The sequence below is a fragment of the Amphibalanus amphitrite genome, unplaced genomic scaffold (genome assembly GCF_019059575.1).
Source record: "Amphibalanus amphitrite isolate SeventyFive unplaced genomic scaffold, NRLGWU_Aamphi_draft 000186F_arrow, whole genome shotgun sequence".
Classification (NCBI taxonomy): Eukaryota; Metazoa; Arthropoda; class Thecostraca; order Balanomorpha; family Balanidae; genus Amphibalanus; species Amphibalanus amphitrite.
In genome coordinates, this window is record NW_024881681.1 from 285,210 (window position 1) to 302,971 (window position 17,762).

Genomic DNA, 17,762 nt, shown 5'->3' on the forward strand with positions numbered 1-17,762 from the left:
ACTGAGCCTATATTTGATACCATACCCGAATTCTATAGGTATCCTTGGACTAACCGATGAGTTATGCTCATTTGAAAATGACCTTTTCAAACATCCCCTGAAAACACTGTGCATCTTAAAAACGTAGAGATATAAGAAAATGGCCAAAAAACTCCACGCCAAATCTACCATGAGAAGATTCGCCACACTTTTCTGGACATGATCCATTCAAGAAACCCTGCCCCAACCTGCCCCCCGGCCTTTGGCTCAACTTTGAACGTATCGGGTTGGCCCGCCCGGGGAGGCCCGGCTACACGGGGGTGGGCGCAGTGGCGGCTCCGTCATATTACGCGGATGGCTCAACCGCTGCATTTCTTACTTTTTATATTGCAGAATACGGTCGCCGATGAATGAATCTTGGCAATTTTTAACCCTCGCCCGTATAGGGGGAGGGGGTCGAACTCTCGGTTTTTCGCAAAAAGCTCGCGTAAAAAGCGGCTGATCGCGACGAAACTTTCGGTGCCCTCGGGTTTATCAATTTTACACCAATCCTAAAAATTTCACGACCCTAACCCCAAGGACCTTTGACCTGTGACCTATTCCTCGAAACCATGTTTGGTCGGAATCGCGATTCGGCGTATGTTTGTCTGCATTAGCCGAGCGTTTGCAGTCTTTTCGTGGTTTCAAGCGTTCAAACATATGCTATGATGTTGGTCCATAATGGTTGTATTGTATTTGTATTTGTATTTACATTTAAGAGCGATCCACATACAAAGTGCGTGGCGATTACTGCTCAGAATCCGTATCCGCGGTTGCTAATCTAATCATTCAAAACAGTTGCACATTCACTCACGTCAAAACAAGGACAAAACACTCTCAGGACAGCCTCATCGCTTTTACCCACCCCTATCCTATTGGTCAGCGACGATGTGCTGATTCATCGTCCACGATTGCGGCTTTAACAGCGCGGGCGAAGCGGGCGGGAGGCAGCTGCGACAGGTGAGGTGGCAGGCTGTTCAGCAGAGCTGCAGCTCGATAGCCAAACCGCCGCTTGCCCGTTTCCAGCCGTGGACGGGGAAGATGGAAGAAGTGATCTTGCCTGGATGGTCTCTCGCGGATAGCGCTATTAGCGACGAACAGGGCTGCTAGTTGCTCAGGTTCACGGCGCTGTATGACCTTGTGTGCGATGACAAGGGTGTGGAAATCGGACATACCGCGCGGGGACAACCACCCGAGTTTTGTTCGCAGGTCGGAGACATGGTCAAATTTACGGCGGCCGAAAATAACTCTGGCGGCGAAGTTAAGAATTTTTTGGAGTCGATCGAAATTTTTTTGGGACCCATTACCATAAACTGAAAGGCAGTACTGGATACGCGATACAACGAGTGCCGTCACGAGCGTTCGAATGATGCCATCTGGGAGACAGTGGCGCGCATGTGAAAGACCAATCAACAGTCCCGTACACCGGCGGCAGAGTTCAGAGACGTGTGCGTCCCATGACATAGTGCTGTCAAAAGTGACGCCAAGGTTCCCGACTTGTGCGCACGGTTGCAACGCTGCGTTGCGGAATGGTACTCTAAAGTCTGGTAATATACGAAGATTTTGACGAGTGCCAAATACAATAAGCTGTGTTTTACTTGCGTTCACTTTGAGGGCGTTAGCGCAAAACCAGTCGTTGAGAGACGCGAGCGAGTCCTCCATGCGCGAGATGAGAACTTCGAGGTCCCGAGCTGGACCGCTAACCAATACTTGAGTGTCATCGGCATACTGAAACACTTTTGCGTCGCCCGCGTATAGCGATAAGTTGTTAGAGAAAATGGTGAAAAGAAGCGGCCCCAACGCAGAGCCCTGGAAGACACCCATGGCATTAGAAAGAGGTCTAGACAGCACTCTACGTCCGGATACATCTTTCAAAGACACGCTCTGAGTGTGTCCATGTAGATAGGCGGCGAACCAGGAAATTTCAATGCCGTGTAACATCAGTTTTTGCATCAGAAGATCGTGGTCAATCACGTCGAAACATTTACTGAGATCGAGAAGGCATAGCATTGACAAATCCCCCCTATCAGTGGCGGCCAGGATGTGTTCAGTGACAGACAGCAACGCGGTTTCCGTGGAGTGCCGGGGGCGGAAGCCGTGCTGGGAGGATGCCAGAAGGTGATTATGGGAGAGGTAGGCGTAGAGCTGCTGATGGACAATGCGTTCAACTACTTTCATGATTACAGGAACTAGGGAAATGGGTCGGAAGTTTGCGGGGTCTGAAGGGTTACCAGACTTGAACAGAGGGTGAACTATGGAATGTTTCCATGAATCGGGGATGTCAGATTGGATTAAGCAGGTATTGATAATATGCAGGATGACACCACCAATAGCGGGGAATCCGAATTTCAGCATGCGGACACAGACGTTATCGGAGCCGCAGGCACTCGAGTTACGCATGCTGAAAATAATCCGCTCGAGCTCCCCCAGTGTTATCTCACGAAGTTGAAAACTGCATGCGCCGACACGGGTGAGACGCACATCCAAATCGGTGGGAGTGTTTTGGGCTCGGATCTCGTCAGCGACACGAGGACCGACAGATACAAAAAATGAATTTAAATCATCGGCAGATAGATCGGGCTGGACGTCTGGGCCGTCCTTCTTCGCGGCTACCACTGACCTGATGCACTGCCAAACTTTGTTGGGGCCCCGCTCCCCAATTTCCCTCCGTATCTCTATTCGCCTGTCTCGACGCACTGCCGCCCGGACTGAGCGGGTTTTGCCACACTGTGCGACGGGGGTCTGCGCCAACTTAGTACCGACGGGGGGGGGGGCGGATGACCGCCCCCCCCCCTTAGATCTCGAGAACGAAGCAAGATAGCGACAAGCGGTAAACGGCATCGGATACGCACGGTCAAGATCTACAATTTTTACTAAGGTCATTTTCAGGTCAGGTCAAAGATGACGTCACAAGGGTCGAAAAAGTCAAAATGGCGGCGCTAAATATGGAGAGAGTTTTTCTCGAATAACTTTCGAATTAGTCAAGATAGGAACAAACTAAGGGCTTCATCGTGATCCTCTCGTCAATCCGCATCGAATGATATATATGTTGACCTCGAAAGGTCAAGGTCAAAGGTTGACCTCAGGTCACGTGACCTCGAGGTCATCATGTATATCATTCGATGCGTCTTGACGAGCTGAACACAATGAGACTATCCACGCGTCTGTATCTTGTTCCTGTACGGAGTTATTGGCCAAAAACCTTTGGTGACCTTTGATGACGTCACATGACCTCACAGCTGCCCAACAGCAAAACAGACCTCAAGGTAGTGAAGGTTGATCGTATATGAAGTCATGTATGGTATATGGGGTCATTCCGACCCGTTTTAGTGGTAAAAACAGGGAGTTGATTTTTCCCCCATTGACTTATAATGGGGAGGTCGCGAAATTGACCTGACCTTAGGTCACCGATATCAAAATTCCGAGATATACAAATTGTAGCTACTAATGACCTAATAACATCCTGCGACTTTCAAAGGCCTCCGACATCTACTGTAGCTCTGGCACGGTGACAAAGTTGCAAAAAAGTGACTTGAGGTTGGGTCATTCAAAGTGATCTGGTGACCTGACCTTGAAAGGTAGGAGGTTCAAACTTGCACACCATGTGTAAAATTGATAAGGGAATAGTCATACCAAATTTCGCGGCGCTACGCGCCGCGGTTTTTGCGCTATTCGCGAAAAACCTCAGGGGGGGCGGATATCCGCCCCCCCCCGTCGGTGCGCGGGTTAAGTCATTTGAGAAACAAATGCCTCTTCTAAACAACCACACGACATAAACCGTCTAATTGTCAGCAACCATATACATTATACATAGCTCGAATGTAGAAAACCTCTAGTTAGGTATGTCGTACATTTGACGGTGATTCTCCAGGCGTCTTCCATGACTGTGGAGTCCATCTCGGGGTTGGTGACGCGACACGTCAGGTGTTTGCCGTTGTGCTCGCGGCTGGCGTTCAGTGACAGCACGCTCGTCGTCTCGTTACCGTCCAGAGACGTCTGTAATGAAAATATCGTGTTATTGGTTAGTAGCATTATTAGCCGTGGCATGGCCGTGGTATTGCATGGCGGCCCACCTTGGTATTGACAAGGCATTGGCTAAAATAAGGAAGCGATGCCTTCTTACTCAGCATGGAAGCCATTGTCGGAAATTTCCAAGATAGTTGAGTATAAATTTATATAAGTGCTTGCCAGAAAACTCATGCGGTTGCGACTTATGAAGTATTGTAAGGCTTTCATCGCCCCTACACATCCATAAAACGTATTGGAATTCGTGAATTACAGAGGCTTTAATTCAAACTATGACACTGTATTTGCATTTCAATACGACTCTCATTCTACCCAATTCATAGTCGAGCCATGTTCCTTATTCAAATTGTACACCGAGCGTCGCATTACATTCATTTCATAGATGGCATCATCATCGGAATAATTACAGGTTGAGTACGTACCGCAGTTTTATTACTCATGAGCCACTTGCCGCGTGAGCAGCTCATTAACCTATATGGTGTTATTGGTGATGTACGATATGGCTACGGTGATATAATGGTATGTCACTTGAATGCTATATGCATACGAATATGCAGCATTTTCCATAGAGATCTTATAGGTATACATTTTTTTTTCTGGCCTCGCTTATTTTCTGGCCTCGCGACTTGGCACAGTCAGTCAGTCATCCAGTGTTTCCTAGGACCACAGAAATTCCCCAGCTTTCCGGCCGGCGAAAATCACGTCAGCGACTGCCTATGCCGCCCAGGCCATGGGACGCCCAAGGAACGAGCAACTTTCATTCTTGATGGCTTCGGCAAATATATTCAGGTCCCGCACCAGCGTGGGGCTATGCTTTGTAGCCAAGCAGCAAAGCTCAAAGCTAATTTACCGTCGGACGTAATATGAATGTATGCAGAGTATGTAGGGGCGTTTCAAATCCGACATTGGTTATGCACGAGGCGGCGGGCCACAGGGAGTATTAGTCGAATTATCGTACCACTGATCCGATTAGGATGCAGTTTTGGTGCCAAAGCTTCCAGAATTCAATATATCTTCTGAAGATCTATCACAGTCCAGGATTTAGCTGCACGCCCACGGCCAAGGATTAGTTGGAATTCGGACGTGATTCAAAATATCCGCGTGCTTGGCATTTCTTTTACATGATAGAAGTTTCCTTTCGGAGGCGAGCAAATCGCTGTATACCTACTTGGAAAATAGGGTGACATTTCCCGGTTCAATAATTGTCTATATACTTATGTCCATAGCTGCATTACCCGCACAATACCTGTTTAGGAAGCGTTTTATTTTTATTATAACTAATCCAAAACGGACGGACAGATGCCACGGCCGACCAACGTCGACTACCCCTACCCCCAACCCCCTATCCCCTCCCCCGTCACTTCTAGAGCCGGGTCGATGTGTTCATTAGCGAGCGGCACGTGGCAAAGATAGAGGAGACCATCCAGCACCGGGGCCCACTCGGCACTCGAAAGATCTCTGTATACCTACCGACAGGTCCGCCCAGTATACGCGTCATCCCCGCACCCAGTGTAGTTATAATCCGGGCAGTAAGGGTAACAACAAGTGTGTAAATTAATGTATTTGACATCAGTCGAAATTGCAAGATATGATACTTCCCGCCAATGTCGGCTAGGTTTGTTGTTTCTTCCGTAGACTACATACGCGTCATGTAGCTTTTTTTTTGTCAGCGGAACAGTAGCTCACATAAGCGCATGTGTCTTGAAGCGTAAAGCTCAATTATGATTACCCTGTAGTTTTTAGCGACGCTTATGACAAGATTCAATTGGGGTGCCTAAGCTATACGAAACTTTTTTTTGCATCAGTTATATAAATGGACATCCGTGCGTCGTATTGAATCGATAGCAAGTTTTTATAGCGCACATTACCGGGAAGATTTACAAATATCACCATACTATTGAGACCGTGACAGGTTTTCAGTAAAAGTCTTCTTATATGCTATTGATACCGAATCTCTATCAGTATGACGTCAATAAGGGGCAAAACGGGCCAATGGAGCGCACAGATCAGAGTAAAACTGTCTCACTTTATCACTGTGAACGTTTTATTGAGAACTACCGACGGAAATAGCTTGCTGCGTGCAATAGAGTCAGAGAGCCGGCACTGAAAGCGGTGGTGATTCATTCAATTTCCTTGGCCTGACAACATGTCTGAGGGGAGGCACTGTCATTTAACATCTGGAGCCAGATAGTCACATCAATGTGCACACCAACCTAATGCTATAAAAAGATGTTTGAACTTGAACGCATGGCCAGTCAATAGGGCAAGCAGCGTCGTGTCCCTAACGGTGTTCCTGGAGTTGTGATGAGCTGGTTGCCATCGCGACTGGATGGATGTAATATACAGGAAGGGTTTTAGACCCGTCTCGTCCTTACACTGGTGGCCACCAGTGCGCACCGGTTATCATCGGCATCTTACCTGGATTGTGTAGTCCTGCAGCTGGACATCATGAATCCACCACGTGATCTGCGGCTGAGGACGGGAGCCGGCCGTCTTACAGGTCACGTGGTGCACGCGGCCCAAAGAGAACGCCCGGTTTCTTCCTACCAGGCGCACGTAAAGCGGAGGAACTGAAAATACACAAGAAAAGCAGATGATGAGCGATGGCTTTCTATAGGGCAAAACTACATAGTAGCTTGTTTTAGTACACAACTTTTCCTAACTAAATTCACAAACCATTATTCTCACCGATAAAGACTATCATGCAAAACGCCATGGGATTGGCAGCAATAACTTATACGGAACGAAGATAATAATAATAATGGAATCTAATTAATCATCATGCAAACTGCCGTGTCATTTGTATAGCCACCCAGAAGTAATTGTATTCTGGTAATTCACGGAGACATAACACGCGAGGCTTCTGCGTGTAACGACTAGATAACCAACCAGGCGAGACACGCACTTGTGCAATCGAACATTTATATGTAATTCAGGGGCAGATCCAAATCGATTTCATGCACATTATGTGCATTTATACCCGGCTAACAAACGAAAAGTAGACAATCCCACAGGAATCTACATATGAACACGTCAGGTGTCGTGCGGGAGGCTCATTACCTCGTAAAGTCCATCGTCATAACGGCAAAAATACGGGACGTATTTTACAGGAATGCATGAATACGACCATGGAAGCCATAGGCCTGAGGAGAATAGCACCGTAAAACATGGAGCGATAAGGGCTGGTGCGGATACGGCGCTGGGTTGAACAGGACGTTGGTGACTCAGTACTGTGCTGTTGTAGTAAAACAGAGGCAGTAGGCCTTTACAGTAGCATTGTTGAGACGTTTTTGACTCTACCGGCTCTTTGGATTTCTTACTCTAGCGTTATGAAACAAGACTCTCGGAATCAATAAACTCGCAAATCATGAAGCGGGAAACATGTACGGTGTTGCTAGTGGTGCGCTGCTGCTTTAATTTCATAAAATTAGCACTTGCCTTCGCTCAACTGGAAATTATTCAGCCATTCTGCGAACGGGGCTCGTCGGTTTCCACGCCGCGCCTCCTGGGACACCCGGCAACTGTACGGACAGCCGGCGACAGGCTCACTTCACCAGTCGGTAGTCTACGGCCGTTCAGAGAACTCCTGGCCCACTGCTAATTCGAGAGGCAGTTACCGGAGCCACCCCGGACCCAACTAAAACCTGTGTCAACTTTTCAGCGCGAGAGCCTCGCAAGCCACGGCTGCTGCTGGGGTGCCGGGGAACATGGAGCCGCCGCAGTGCCAGGAAGCTCTCAGCCGCTCCCCGGTAGCACGGTTCGACGTTCGACAGCCGGCGTGTCGCCCCTCCATCGGTGCCGACACGTCGGTAGACGCACGGCGAGGAGCGCTGCGTCGAGTGGGCCACTTGTATTCAGCCGGAGGCCGACGTTGCGACGGCGGCTCAACTTGGGATCAGAGGCCCAACTAGCCGGCCAGGACGACGGGCAAATGGTACTGGCGTGGAGAGGAGAGAGAGAGAGAGAGAGAGAGAGAGAGAGAGAGAGAGAGAGAGAGAGAGGGAGAGAGAGAGAGAGAGTCGATAGCAGTGCCACGTGTCCCCCCATCAAAGAGAACCGGCTGAACTACATCAACTGGATCAAACTCGGTCCTCTCGGCGGTGACGGCGAACGCTCAGAGTTTGAATCGTGTCGCGCTATTTGGTACGCCAAATGTGTCAGCCGGATCCCAATCAGTATTCAGCACCAGCGGTGCAAAACATGCGACCGACTGATGTTTGGCTTCACTTCGGTTAAAATCTCCGTTGACGTATCTTCTCTTCGCAAATATTGCAACAGACGGACTTATGAAGGTATGGCAAGCCAAATTTACAATGACCTGTTATTTAACATTTTTAAGTCGTTCATCACTCGTTCTTTATCTGTTCCCGTATATTTCTTTTCCTGTTTCCTCACATTCAGGCCACCGATCTTTACCCGTCCTCACCCATTCCGCACCCACCACCCACCACCCCCCCCCTCTCTCTCTCTCTCTCTCCCTCTCCCTCCCGTCCCACCTCGCCCGTCCCCTCTGCCCGCGCACACTCCATCGGCTGCCCGTGGCGCTCTGCACCGTCCATGTCGACCTCCCGCGGCGCGCCGACTCCGTCGAGCGGCAGCTCTGTTTGTGTTGGAGCTGTCGGCGCCGACGCGTCGGCTCGGTGCACCTGGGTGGTGCGACGCACCGCCCAGCCGGCGACAAATCAAAACCCGAGCGGCGCGCTTCCATCAGCGCCAGCAGACACTAAACATCGGTCGGGCGGGGAACGACGAACGGTAGACGGTTTGTGGTTCACGGCAGATGACACAGACGGTGGGCGAGAGACGAACTACGACAGACGAGAGAGACGAGAGACGACCGCCGACAGATGACAGACCACAGACGATTGACGATAAACGATAGACGTCTGACAACGGACTGCAAACGAATGACGTACAGACGATAGAACGAATACGACGAACGACAAACTGCATCGGCCCTTCAAACCACTCCACTCTGCTCTCGCTGGCGGTGCCGCCGCCTGTTCCAGTAATCCCGCCCGGGCTGAGAGGATGCAATCAGAGCGGCCAGCTGCCCAGATAGGCCCGGTAAGACCGTCCGGCGGCCCTCGGCTCGCCGCCGAGCCGGCCGGCCGGCCGCGCGCCGGCCAGTTTCATTTCGCTGCCAGCGGTGCAGCCAATCCGGGGAGTGGCACCCTCGGCCGCCGGCTGCCAGACCAGATAGACGTTATAAAGAAGGAATGCCACGACTTTCAGGAAATATTTAAATTCACAACATTCGGAATCGGTTTTATTAGAAAGTTCAGGGAAACCGCTGCTCGCGGTAGATTCGTGGTTCATTATTGGAAATAGAACAGACTTTTCCCCTTTATGCTTCGCATATCTTAGAAGGGAAGGAGGTCTTCGTATGTAAAATGATTTGTGAAATTTTCCTCATTTCACAATTATGCTGATTGCTTGGTCATACGCTTAGCAGTCACGAAACTGCTGCTATTCAAGAAAAGAAAAAAAAAACACGAATAAAAAAGTAGTGCTCCGAATAACATTGTATAATGGAAATAGAGGCAAAAGCAAGAACATTTATCAAATTATTGTGCCACTAGGGCAAAGGGATGAGCGGCATTGCACTCGCAAGCTAAGGTAACTCAAGTCCGTTAACCAAATTACGCAAACAATGACAAAGAAAATGCTGCTATATTAATCCCCATGTACGAAGTTACTAAATTTTGCATTGTCTCTGATAAGCCAAAACATCAAATCCCATTCGAAATACTCCGCTGTCGCGATTTGAGCCGGCTCCGGACCCGCCAGTTCCGCTCCCCACCACCGGAGCAGCGCGCCGGCTGACTGCGCTCATTGCCGGCATTTATCGACCAGTCGGCTTTATGGGCCCTGTCACGCATGCACGGTTTATGACGTATAACTATATAACACCCACTTAACAGCTCCATCAATCACTTCAGCATTGATATGAGGCTTTGAAGCTGAGCTGACACGCCGTCTAAGCCAACAGCTCGGCGAGCTTTTACAGCTGCGCCCGTCGGTCAGAGGGTACACGGAGGGCGAGAGGCTGGGAAAGCTCGTAACATCACGGAAAATGAGCTCCGAGAGCCGCTGCTGAAGGTGCGACTCCGTGGTTAGGATGGTATAAGAAGTCGACCAATGTCTGCTTATGTCGGCGGCCCCCAAACGATTTGTGTTTTCTGCAGACTGCGGTCGTGCTTTCGTATGGATGATGCGATGGATTATAGATATCTGGTCCCATTTCTGAAAGTCATCTTCCAGAAGTCTAATAGGCGGTAAACCGGGCTTCTATTTTGTTTCTGTTGTGTAAAGCTAAGACAAAGGTTCACAAATCAGTGATAGGCTCGTGCTCGGTCGGTACTCACAGTAAGTTTTGAGTAGGACGCTGCTGGAGAGCGGCTTGCTGATGTTGTTGTTGGTGGCGTGGCAGGTCAGGGTCTGATCGACGTCCGACCGAGAGATGGCAGGCAGGTGGAGCACACTGCGCAGCACGCCGCTAGATGTCACCACGTGCGCATTGCTCAGCAGCGTCGGTCCGCGCCACCACGAGAGGGACGGCGCCGGACGACCTGCGGAACCCGCAGCAGGTCAAAAGGCGCGCACTCGAACGAACGGACCAGCTGTTGGACCTCTTTTTTTTGACAATGCTAGGATTTTGCAAGATACTTGGATTGCTTATTTAAAAAAGTAACCAGGGAAATTTTACATTTATTTTCTAACCAATGCAAAAATACAAAAAAAATTGCACACATATATACCTGAGTATGCTTGTCAGTGTTATCTGTTATTGAAGCCAAATGCCACCACTTTATTACCCTACCCATGCATTCTAAGATTTACTCCAAAGACTACCTACAAATGCTACCACAAACTGCAGTATCAGGCACATGAAAGTGTTTGAGCTACAATACCTGCAGTGTTCTGCTGTGATGAACAAAAGTTAATTAGCGTTGCTCTACCAACTTGACGCTAAGTGCGCCTGCCTGTCGCTCAGACAACATGATAGCCTGTCTGCGGCTGTGTCCGTCTGTTTTATGTTTATGTGTACGACCCGCAAAGTGCGGCAGAGCGACCTACCTCCGCGTGTTTCGCAGCTCAGCTGGACCTTGTCCCCCTCGGTGAGAGGCCCGAGGATGTCTCCCACCCGGTCTCCGGTGGGCAGGCGAATCACAGGTCGAGTCGGAGGCACTGAAACAAAATAATCAGAACTTGTTAACACAATATTGCAAAACAGTTACAAAAGAGAAGAGCTGCAAATATAAAATGCATATCTGTGTATGGTGCACTGAAAACTTTTTTACCATTTCCTGAAGGGTAAACCCGCCATAGCATGGTAGCTTGACACACAGACGTTTTTTACCACCTTCCAGATGGTAAATTTTACTCTTTCATGAAGAGTAAACTCGCCAGGGAGGGGTAACATGACACACAGACGTTTTTTACCATCTTCTGAATGGTAAACTCTTTTGATTTACTCTTGTCTAGAGTGTAACATTTTTTTGGGTTACACTCTTTGAAAGGGTAAATCTTAAACGGAACCCTTTTCTAGGGAGTAACGCATCATCTACTCTGTGCTTTACCCTCCTACAGAGAGTGTATTCTTCTGGCCTACCCTTTGTCACATGGTAATGTTTACTCTTTCCTTTAGTGTAAACCCCCCAGAGGATGGTAACAGACTCACAGACGCTTGCTTCAGAAGCTTCACGAAGCTTCTGTTAACCGGAGCTCACCAACTAAAAAAACATGCTTCAAGAGCAACAATGTATATTTGGCTTCCGTACAAACAATACGAGGGACACACCAGCAATGAACATTGTGAGACTCTCCACTTATGCATACGAATTTATACGAAGCGTTCAGCAATGCACAAGCGGTAAATAAACACCACGATACAACTTGAATGCACTTTGAATGTGAATACAAGACATTCAGCGCCCTCATATTGGATAAGGCACAGCGCACAATATTTGAAGAGAGCGACGGCGTTCCTGGGTGGTCGCCCGTATGCGTGAGATAATGAGACTGGATCACTACAGTGCAAGGCTTTTTCAAAGTCACCAACAAAATGCATAAACTTGTAGCATCACAACAAAATTAATGTACGTACTCATAACCTAGGCCACGTGGCCGTGCACGGGGTCCTGTTAACCAGGTCAAATTAACACCACTCAGCGGCATGCAATGCTCTAGCACATCGGTACTTACAATAAAATGTCCACAGAGGCTCTATAGGCGATGAACAACACGCAAGCACAATCACCAACGGCCACGCCACGCGGCACCGACACTGCTCACATCCGCTCTCGGAGACCAACGGCCGAAAACTGACAGATGCGCGCGGCCTTCAAACCGCAAACGGCCGATCTCGTTTCTGATTGGCTGAGTGATTCCATTTCAAATATCATCTTCACGAGGGTAAACAAGATCCACGCATGAAACGACTATCTGTACACGAGTCACGATACCCAAAAGGAAAGAGTTTTCGTGATGTTCTGGATCGCGAGAGTAATATTGATATTTACATGGTAATAATACTCTTCGCTGGCGAATAAGTTCATATCAACCACGTACCGTTACTATGCACATAATGGTAGCAAAGAGTTACCCTTTCAATATACTCTTATCTTGCTAGTTTGATGAAAATGAATCCTCCAGGAGGTAGTAAAAAAGTTTTGAGTGTTGGCATCAGGCATGTGCGATGCTGACCACTAGAGGATCTGCACTTTCCCGGTGCCCCGATTTCCTTGGAAATTAGGTGCCCGTAGTGCTTCTGTTCAGGGGTGTATGATCAAACAGGCTGGGACCGGTTCACCTCAGGGCTCAGTCGCGGACATTTCAGTTATCTCTCAGGCTGAGGTCAACCATAAAATTAGCCGGTCAGGCCACCATACGGCCGGTGAGCGGACGCGCTGGCGCGTGCCGGGCAGACCGGACTCAAATCAGCCGGCTCATGTGTCCCTCTAACGACCTCTCGCCGGCCGGCGACCAATTACTGCCCAGGAGCGGCCACCTCGGTGTCGGCGGCGCTCCGGCGCGCGGCGTCATTAACACCGCTGGTCGTCCGGAAAATGCCCCGGGGCGGCACTGGCGGCAGCGCGCCATTGGCGGCCGCGGCCAGGTGTGCCAGTGGGCGAGCGGTGCCGAACGGGCCCGTCCTGCACCGCTGCCGCCGGACGTGACCGCCGGTAACGCCGTGGGAGGTAACGATCGATCGACGGCACCCAGCTCGGGACGACGCGGATCAGACGGCGGCTCACCGGCGGACGGGAAGATTGGGAGGGATAAGCAGGGCATCGATAAATAAACCGAGCACTGGTCTAACCACATCGACTCGAATGACGGAAATGACCCGGCCAGGCGCGAGCCAAGTTCACATCCGCGGCCGTCAGGTCGGCGTTTTGCAGCGCGGCCGGACCATGTGTCAAACTCGGCCGACCGGCGGCGAAATACATGACGCTTCCTGGCAGTAGACTTCAACTGTCAAAGCGGCCTGTCGCGAGCCAGCGGCCGGCGCCGTCTTCCGATCCGGACCTGGCAAACTTGTGGAGCGCATCGCCGGCCAGCGCAGGCGACAGGCCGTCGCCAGCGGCGGGAGATGTGTCCGGCACTGGCCTGGAAATACTGCGCACACACGTGGACGCCCCAGTGCACCCAGCGGCATCTCCATAGCTCGAGATACGTTTTAAAGCATATTTCTCAGCCAAGATTATTTTTAACCGGGATCATTTTGGATAAAAATAAAATAGTTCAAAAGTGTGTTCATGTCGATTTGGGAATGTAACCAACTAAACGGAAGTTTAATTAAGATAAAACCGTTTTTTTACAATAAAACATGATCATTATTCATTGCACAACCGTATTTGGTAAAAATATTGATAATTAGACATATTCAACGCTTCTTATATAGGTGAATGTGACTTCAAAATTGAGATGGTTCGTAAACATTTAAAGAACTTAAAAGCGAGGAAAACGCCTTTCATTATGAATATACCAATATGGCAATACATTTTCGCATTATCAGCATGCATTTCAGTTGATGAGATGAACGGCTAATAAGCTTCCTGAAGCCATTAAGCAGCATTGAATTAGAGAAAAAGATTCGATGCAGTCTCATTTAAGAATGTTTATAAAATGTGATTGAGAACTGCTTTTAGCGACAATTGATTTTATAATCGGGCACGTTTTTCCATGAAGTGAATATTTTACAACGGCGTCCAGGGTCTTTTTCACGTCATAAATCTGAAGCTTCGTGCCATCCACGCCGTTCCATAAGCCAAGATCTTGACAATGATTAGAGTCTGTCATGCAAGCACGCAACTCGGGAGGCGCCGCTGGATTTTAACACCGTGAGCGGAAACAATGGCGAGGATGTAGCTAGGGGCTGGGCGGTGTTGGCAAGCCCATGTCCCCATCACTGGTTCGTGCCTGGATTCTCATCAAACAACAGGGCTATTAATGTGATGAATAATTTAGCACGTGGTCATGCCAGCTGACAGGTAATTTGCGCATTTGCTTAGAATGTATCGAAGCATAACAGCACAAGGGTTTCCTTCTGGTATAAATGGGCTGTGCGAAACATTTGCTCCTCGTTTTAGGCGTCACCGTAACCTAGACATACCTGACACCCGCCTTAGATAGCAACCCGCCTATATGTACACCAACTCTAAAACACAAACTAATAAGATAGGCTCAAGCTCCGGTGTTGTCAGTCTTCATACGTCACAGCACGCATTAGGTCCCAGGTTCGAGAGACACCTGGCGGCCGGAGTCGGAAATGTATGTCTTGCGGCACAGCATGACTACGGCGCTGACGTCGAGAGACATCTAGCGGGAAATACACAAACTACAGCGGACGGGACGAGTTCGATACGACGTTTCTGTCTGATACCAACAAAAACAAATAAAACGGACGACGAAAAGTGCAGTTTTTGTGCTCATATAGCCTGCATGACTGGAAGAGAGGGAAATGGCAAAGGAATCGTGCCATTTAAGTGTTTTTAGGGTTATAGGTAAATGCACATTTTGCTTTGAACAGTGCGATTAAGCCGTGTCGACAAATTGCATCGGTTTACTTCAAACAACCTTTGACAGAAATTTATATCTATAATGATTGCTGACATTTAAGTCGTACTATGGTTCGGTATCGAGCAGTGTGACCTAAAATGTGCGCAGAATCACTTACCGATAACGGTGAGGTTGACGCGGTGATACTTGGTGGGCGTCAGTTTGAAGTCCACCCGACATCGGTACTCCCCAGCGTCGGCCTCTCTGACGTCATCGATGGCCAGCACCGGTGGAGACGTGTTCACCAGAAACTCGGCGTTCCGGTTGGCCAGAATAAAGTTGTCCTTCCATTGGACGCCGTCACTCAGTGAACCTTGACGCGCGTCAAAACTGTGGGCAAACAAATAACATCACGAATGAAAAATCACAAACATTGGTCCAGTTTTAACAGACCCATTCAGGAAGAAAATATCGGTCTTGGAAAGGAAACGAAAACGGAAAGAAAGGCATAAAACAAAAAGCACGAAACAGAACAGACGCCTCACTAAAAGAAGCGAAACAATCAGCTAACCTTGTCATTGTACATTGGATATAAACCTTTTTGTACAATCCGCACTGGACGGATTATCCCACGGCCTTCTTGACCACCGACCCGCGAACCACTCACTGATCGTCCGAGCGCCGTGACGATATCTCGACACCGTGCCACCGAGCAGAGCCATGAGCTGTGAACTCGGCGCCTACCCGCTCATCTCAGAGTTAATAATTTACATAAAACGGCCCTAGCCTCGTCCGAACAGCGCTGTAGGACGCCTCGTCAGCTCAGCCACTTCGGTGGGGCGGCGCCGATTTAGATTAACCCGCGCCCCGTAGGGGGGGGGCCGAAACGGCCCCCCCCCTGTCCTTTTCGGTCGATATCTCCTAAACGGCTGGAGATATCGCCACCAAACTTTCAGGACCCCTCCGGGCATCAATTTTACACATTGTGACCAAAAAATTTTCCAGAGGCTGTGATAGGTTGGCCACAAATGACGTCAGAGTGACGTCATGTTCTGTCATTTTCGACCGAAAAAAGACCTTCGCGAGAAGACCTGTCAGGCCTACAGCTTTGAAGATACAGAAAAATGACCAGGACATAAAAGGTGTAGAATTGACAGGGCTACAAAACTGCTATCTCGGATTTTTGAAATTTTTGAGTTTTGATCCCCAAAAATCAAAAAAGCATTTTTTTGGATATATTAGCCAACAAATCCAAAAAGTTTTTTGAGTTTCGAAAAAAACGGAATATATGTGATAGTACCTACCGTCTTCTATCTACATACCAAATTTCAGATCGATACCTCGTTTTTTGGCCAAGTTATAGCGAAAAAACTGTTCAAAAATGATGACGTCAAATTTTCAAACTCAATTTTTGGCAATTCTAGAACTCGTAGAGCAAAACAAAGACCACCATTAGACTCCCCGTGACAAGCTGCATCGAATGGATACCCATTTTATGCAAAAATATCAACTTTGAAATTTGACCTAATTTGACCTGACCTTGACCTGACCTTCACCAAAACGTGACCTAGGCTGGCCCCAAAGGCTGCCTAACCCACATAATCGCATTTGTCATGTAAAATGGACCATAAAACATGTATCACACGACACATTCATGTTGTGACCCCCGGTGACCTGACCTCGCTGTGACCTGACCTGGTATCAGTGACCTCAGATAGCAAAGTATGTGTTTGACGAACAATATACCATCGATGGTTTTCAATAAATTACCAATTTACTCGATTTCACAGCACATTTCTTGAATTGCCTGTGAACGGTGAAAATCTGACCTTTGACCTGACCTGTGACGTCATCGGTTTGACCTAGGTCAATGAAATTTGGTCACAAGGTAGTTCCCGGGTAGGGCTATCAAACGCCGTTTGAATTTTGAAAATCGGCCGGTAACTTTCCGAGATCTTAGGGGGGGCCGAAACGGCCCCCCCTCTACGGGTGGTAGGGTCCGCCGGTAGCCCTACGGGGCGCGGGTTAAGTGGATGCTCAATCCTTGCCCGTTTCCGCGCGCACACGCGATTGAAGCTCCTTCACTGCGAGACCAGTGAAACGAATAGGACGTATCCTGGTAGGATGCCGCTGAACGACGTAGTAGTGCCGACTACAGTGTCATTGATATTTCAGCTTGGAAATTGGCGACAGGACAATCGAATGCAGGACTTTCAATGACAACCCAACTATGAAAGGCTAAAAATGTATGAACACATTTAACAAGAGCCGTTTTCACGACGGCCATCTGGTACACATTTGGTGCACATCTGGTACAGATTAGGTGCAGATCTGGTCAAATCAGGTTCAGTGTGTCTCTTAGCAGCTATCAGCTAGGGTTGCACTAATTGCTTATATGCCTGCTTTGTCATATTATCAGAGAGCATCATCGATTAAAACACTGAAATAAATTCATAAAATGAAGATATTTGCTTTAAAAGAAATTAGGTGCAGATTTGGTCAAATCAGGTACATTTGCCGGATACCCCGTCGTGAAAACGGCTATTAGCTGCGTTGATTTTTTTTGCATTTTTTATTATTGCTGCAATTGTAACACAAACAGAAAGTCTGATAGACAATGTTTATATAATTTCCGTATCGAAAGAAAGAAGATGATCCCACAAAACATCGGCTCGCATCACAAGTCGCATTTAAAACTCTATAAAAAATCG

At 48.5% G+C, this 17,762-nt stretch overlaps 1 protein-coding gene across 6 annotated transcripts in view; it reads right to left on the bottom strand.

Moving 5' to 3' along the window:
- Positions 1 to 17,762, bottom strand: part of LOC122384317 (nephrin-like) — a 154,770-nt gene that overhangs the window by 12,909 nt on the left and 124,099 nt on the right. For all 6 annotated transcript variants that reach the window (XM_043371613.1, XM_043371609.1, XM_043371612.1 and 3 more), the window contains 5 exons: positions 15,230 to 15,441; positions 11,125 to 11,235; positions 10,413 to 10,616; positions 6,463 to 6,614; positions 3,870 to 4,014 (listed from right to left, as the gene is read on the bottom strand). In XM_043371613.1, the coding sequence (XP_043227548.1) occupies positions 3,870 to 4,014; positions 6,463 to 6,614; positions 10,413 to 10,616; positions 11,125 to 11,235; positions 15,230 to 15,441 (824 nt within the window). The remainder of the gene's footprint in view (positions 1 to 3,869; positions 4,015 to 6,462; positions 6,615 to 10,412; positions 10,617 to 11,124; positions 11,236 to 15,229; positions 15,442 to 17,762) is intronic.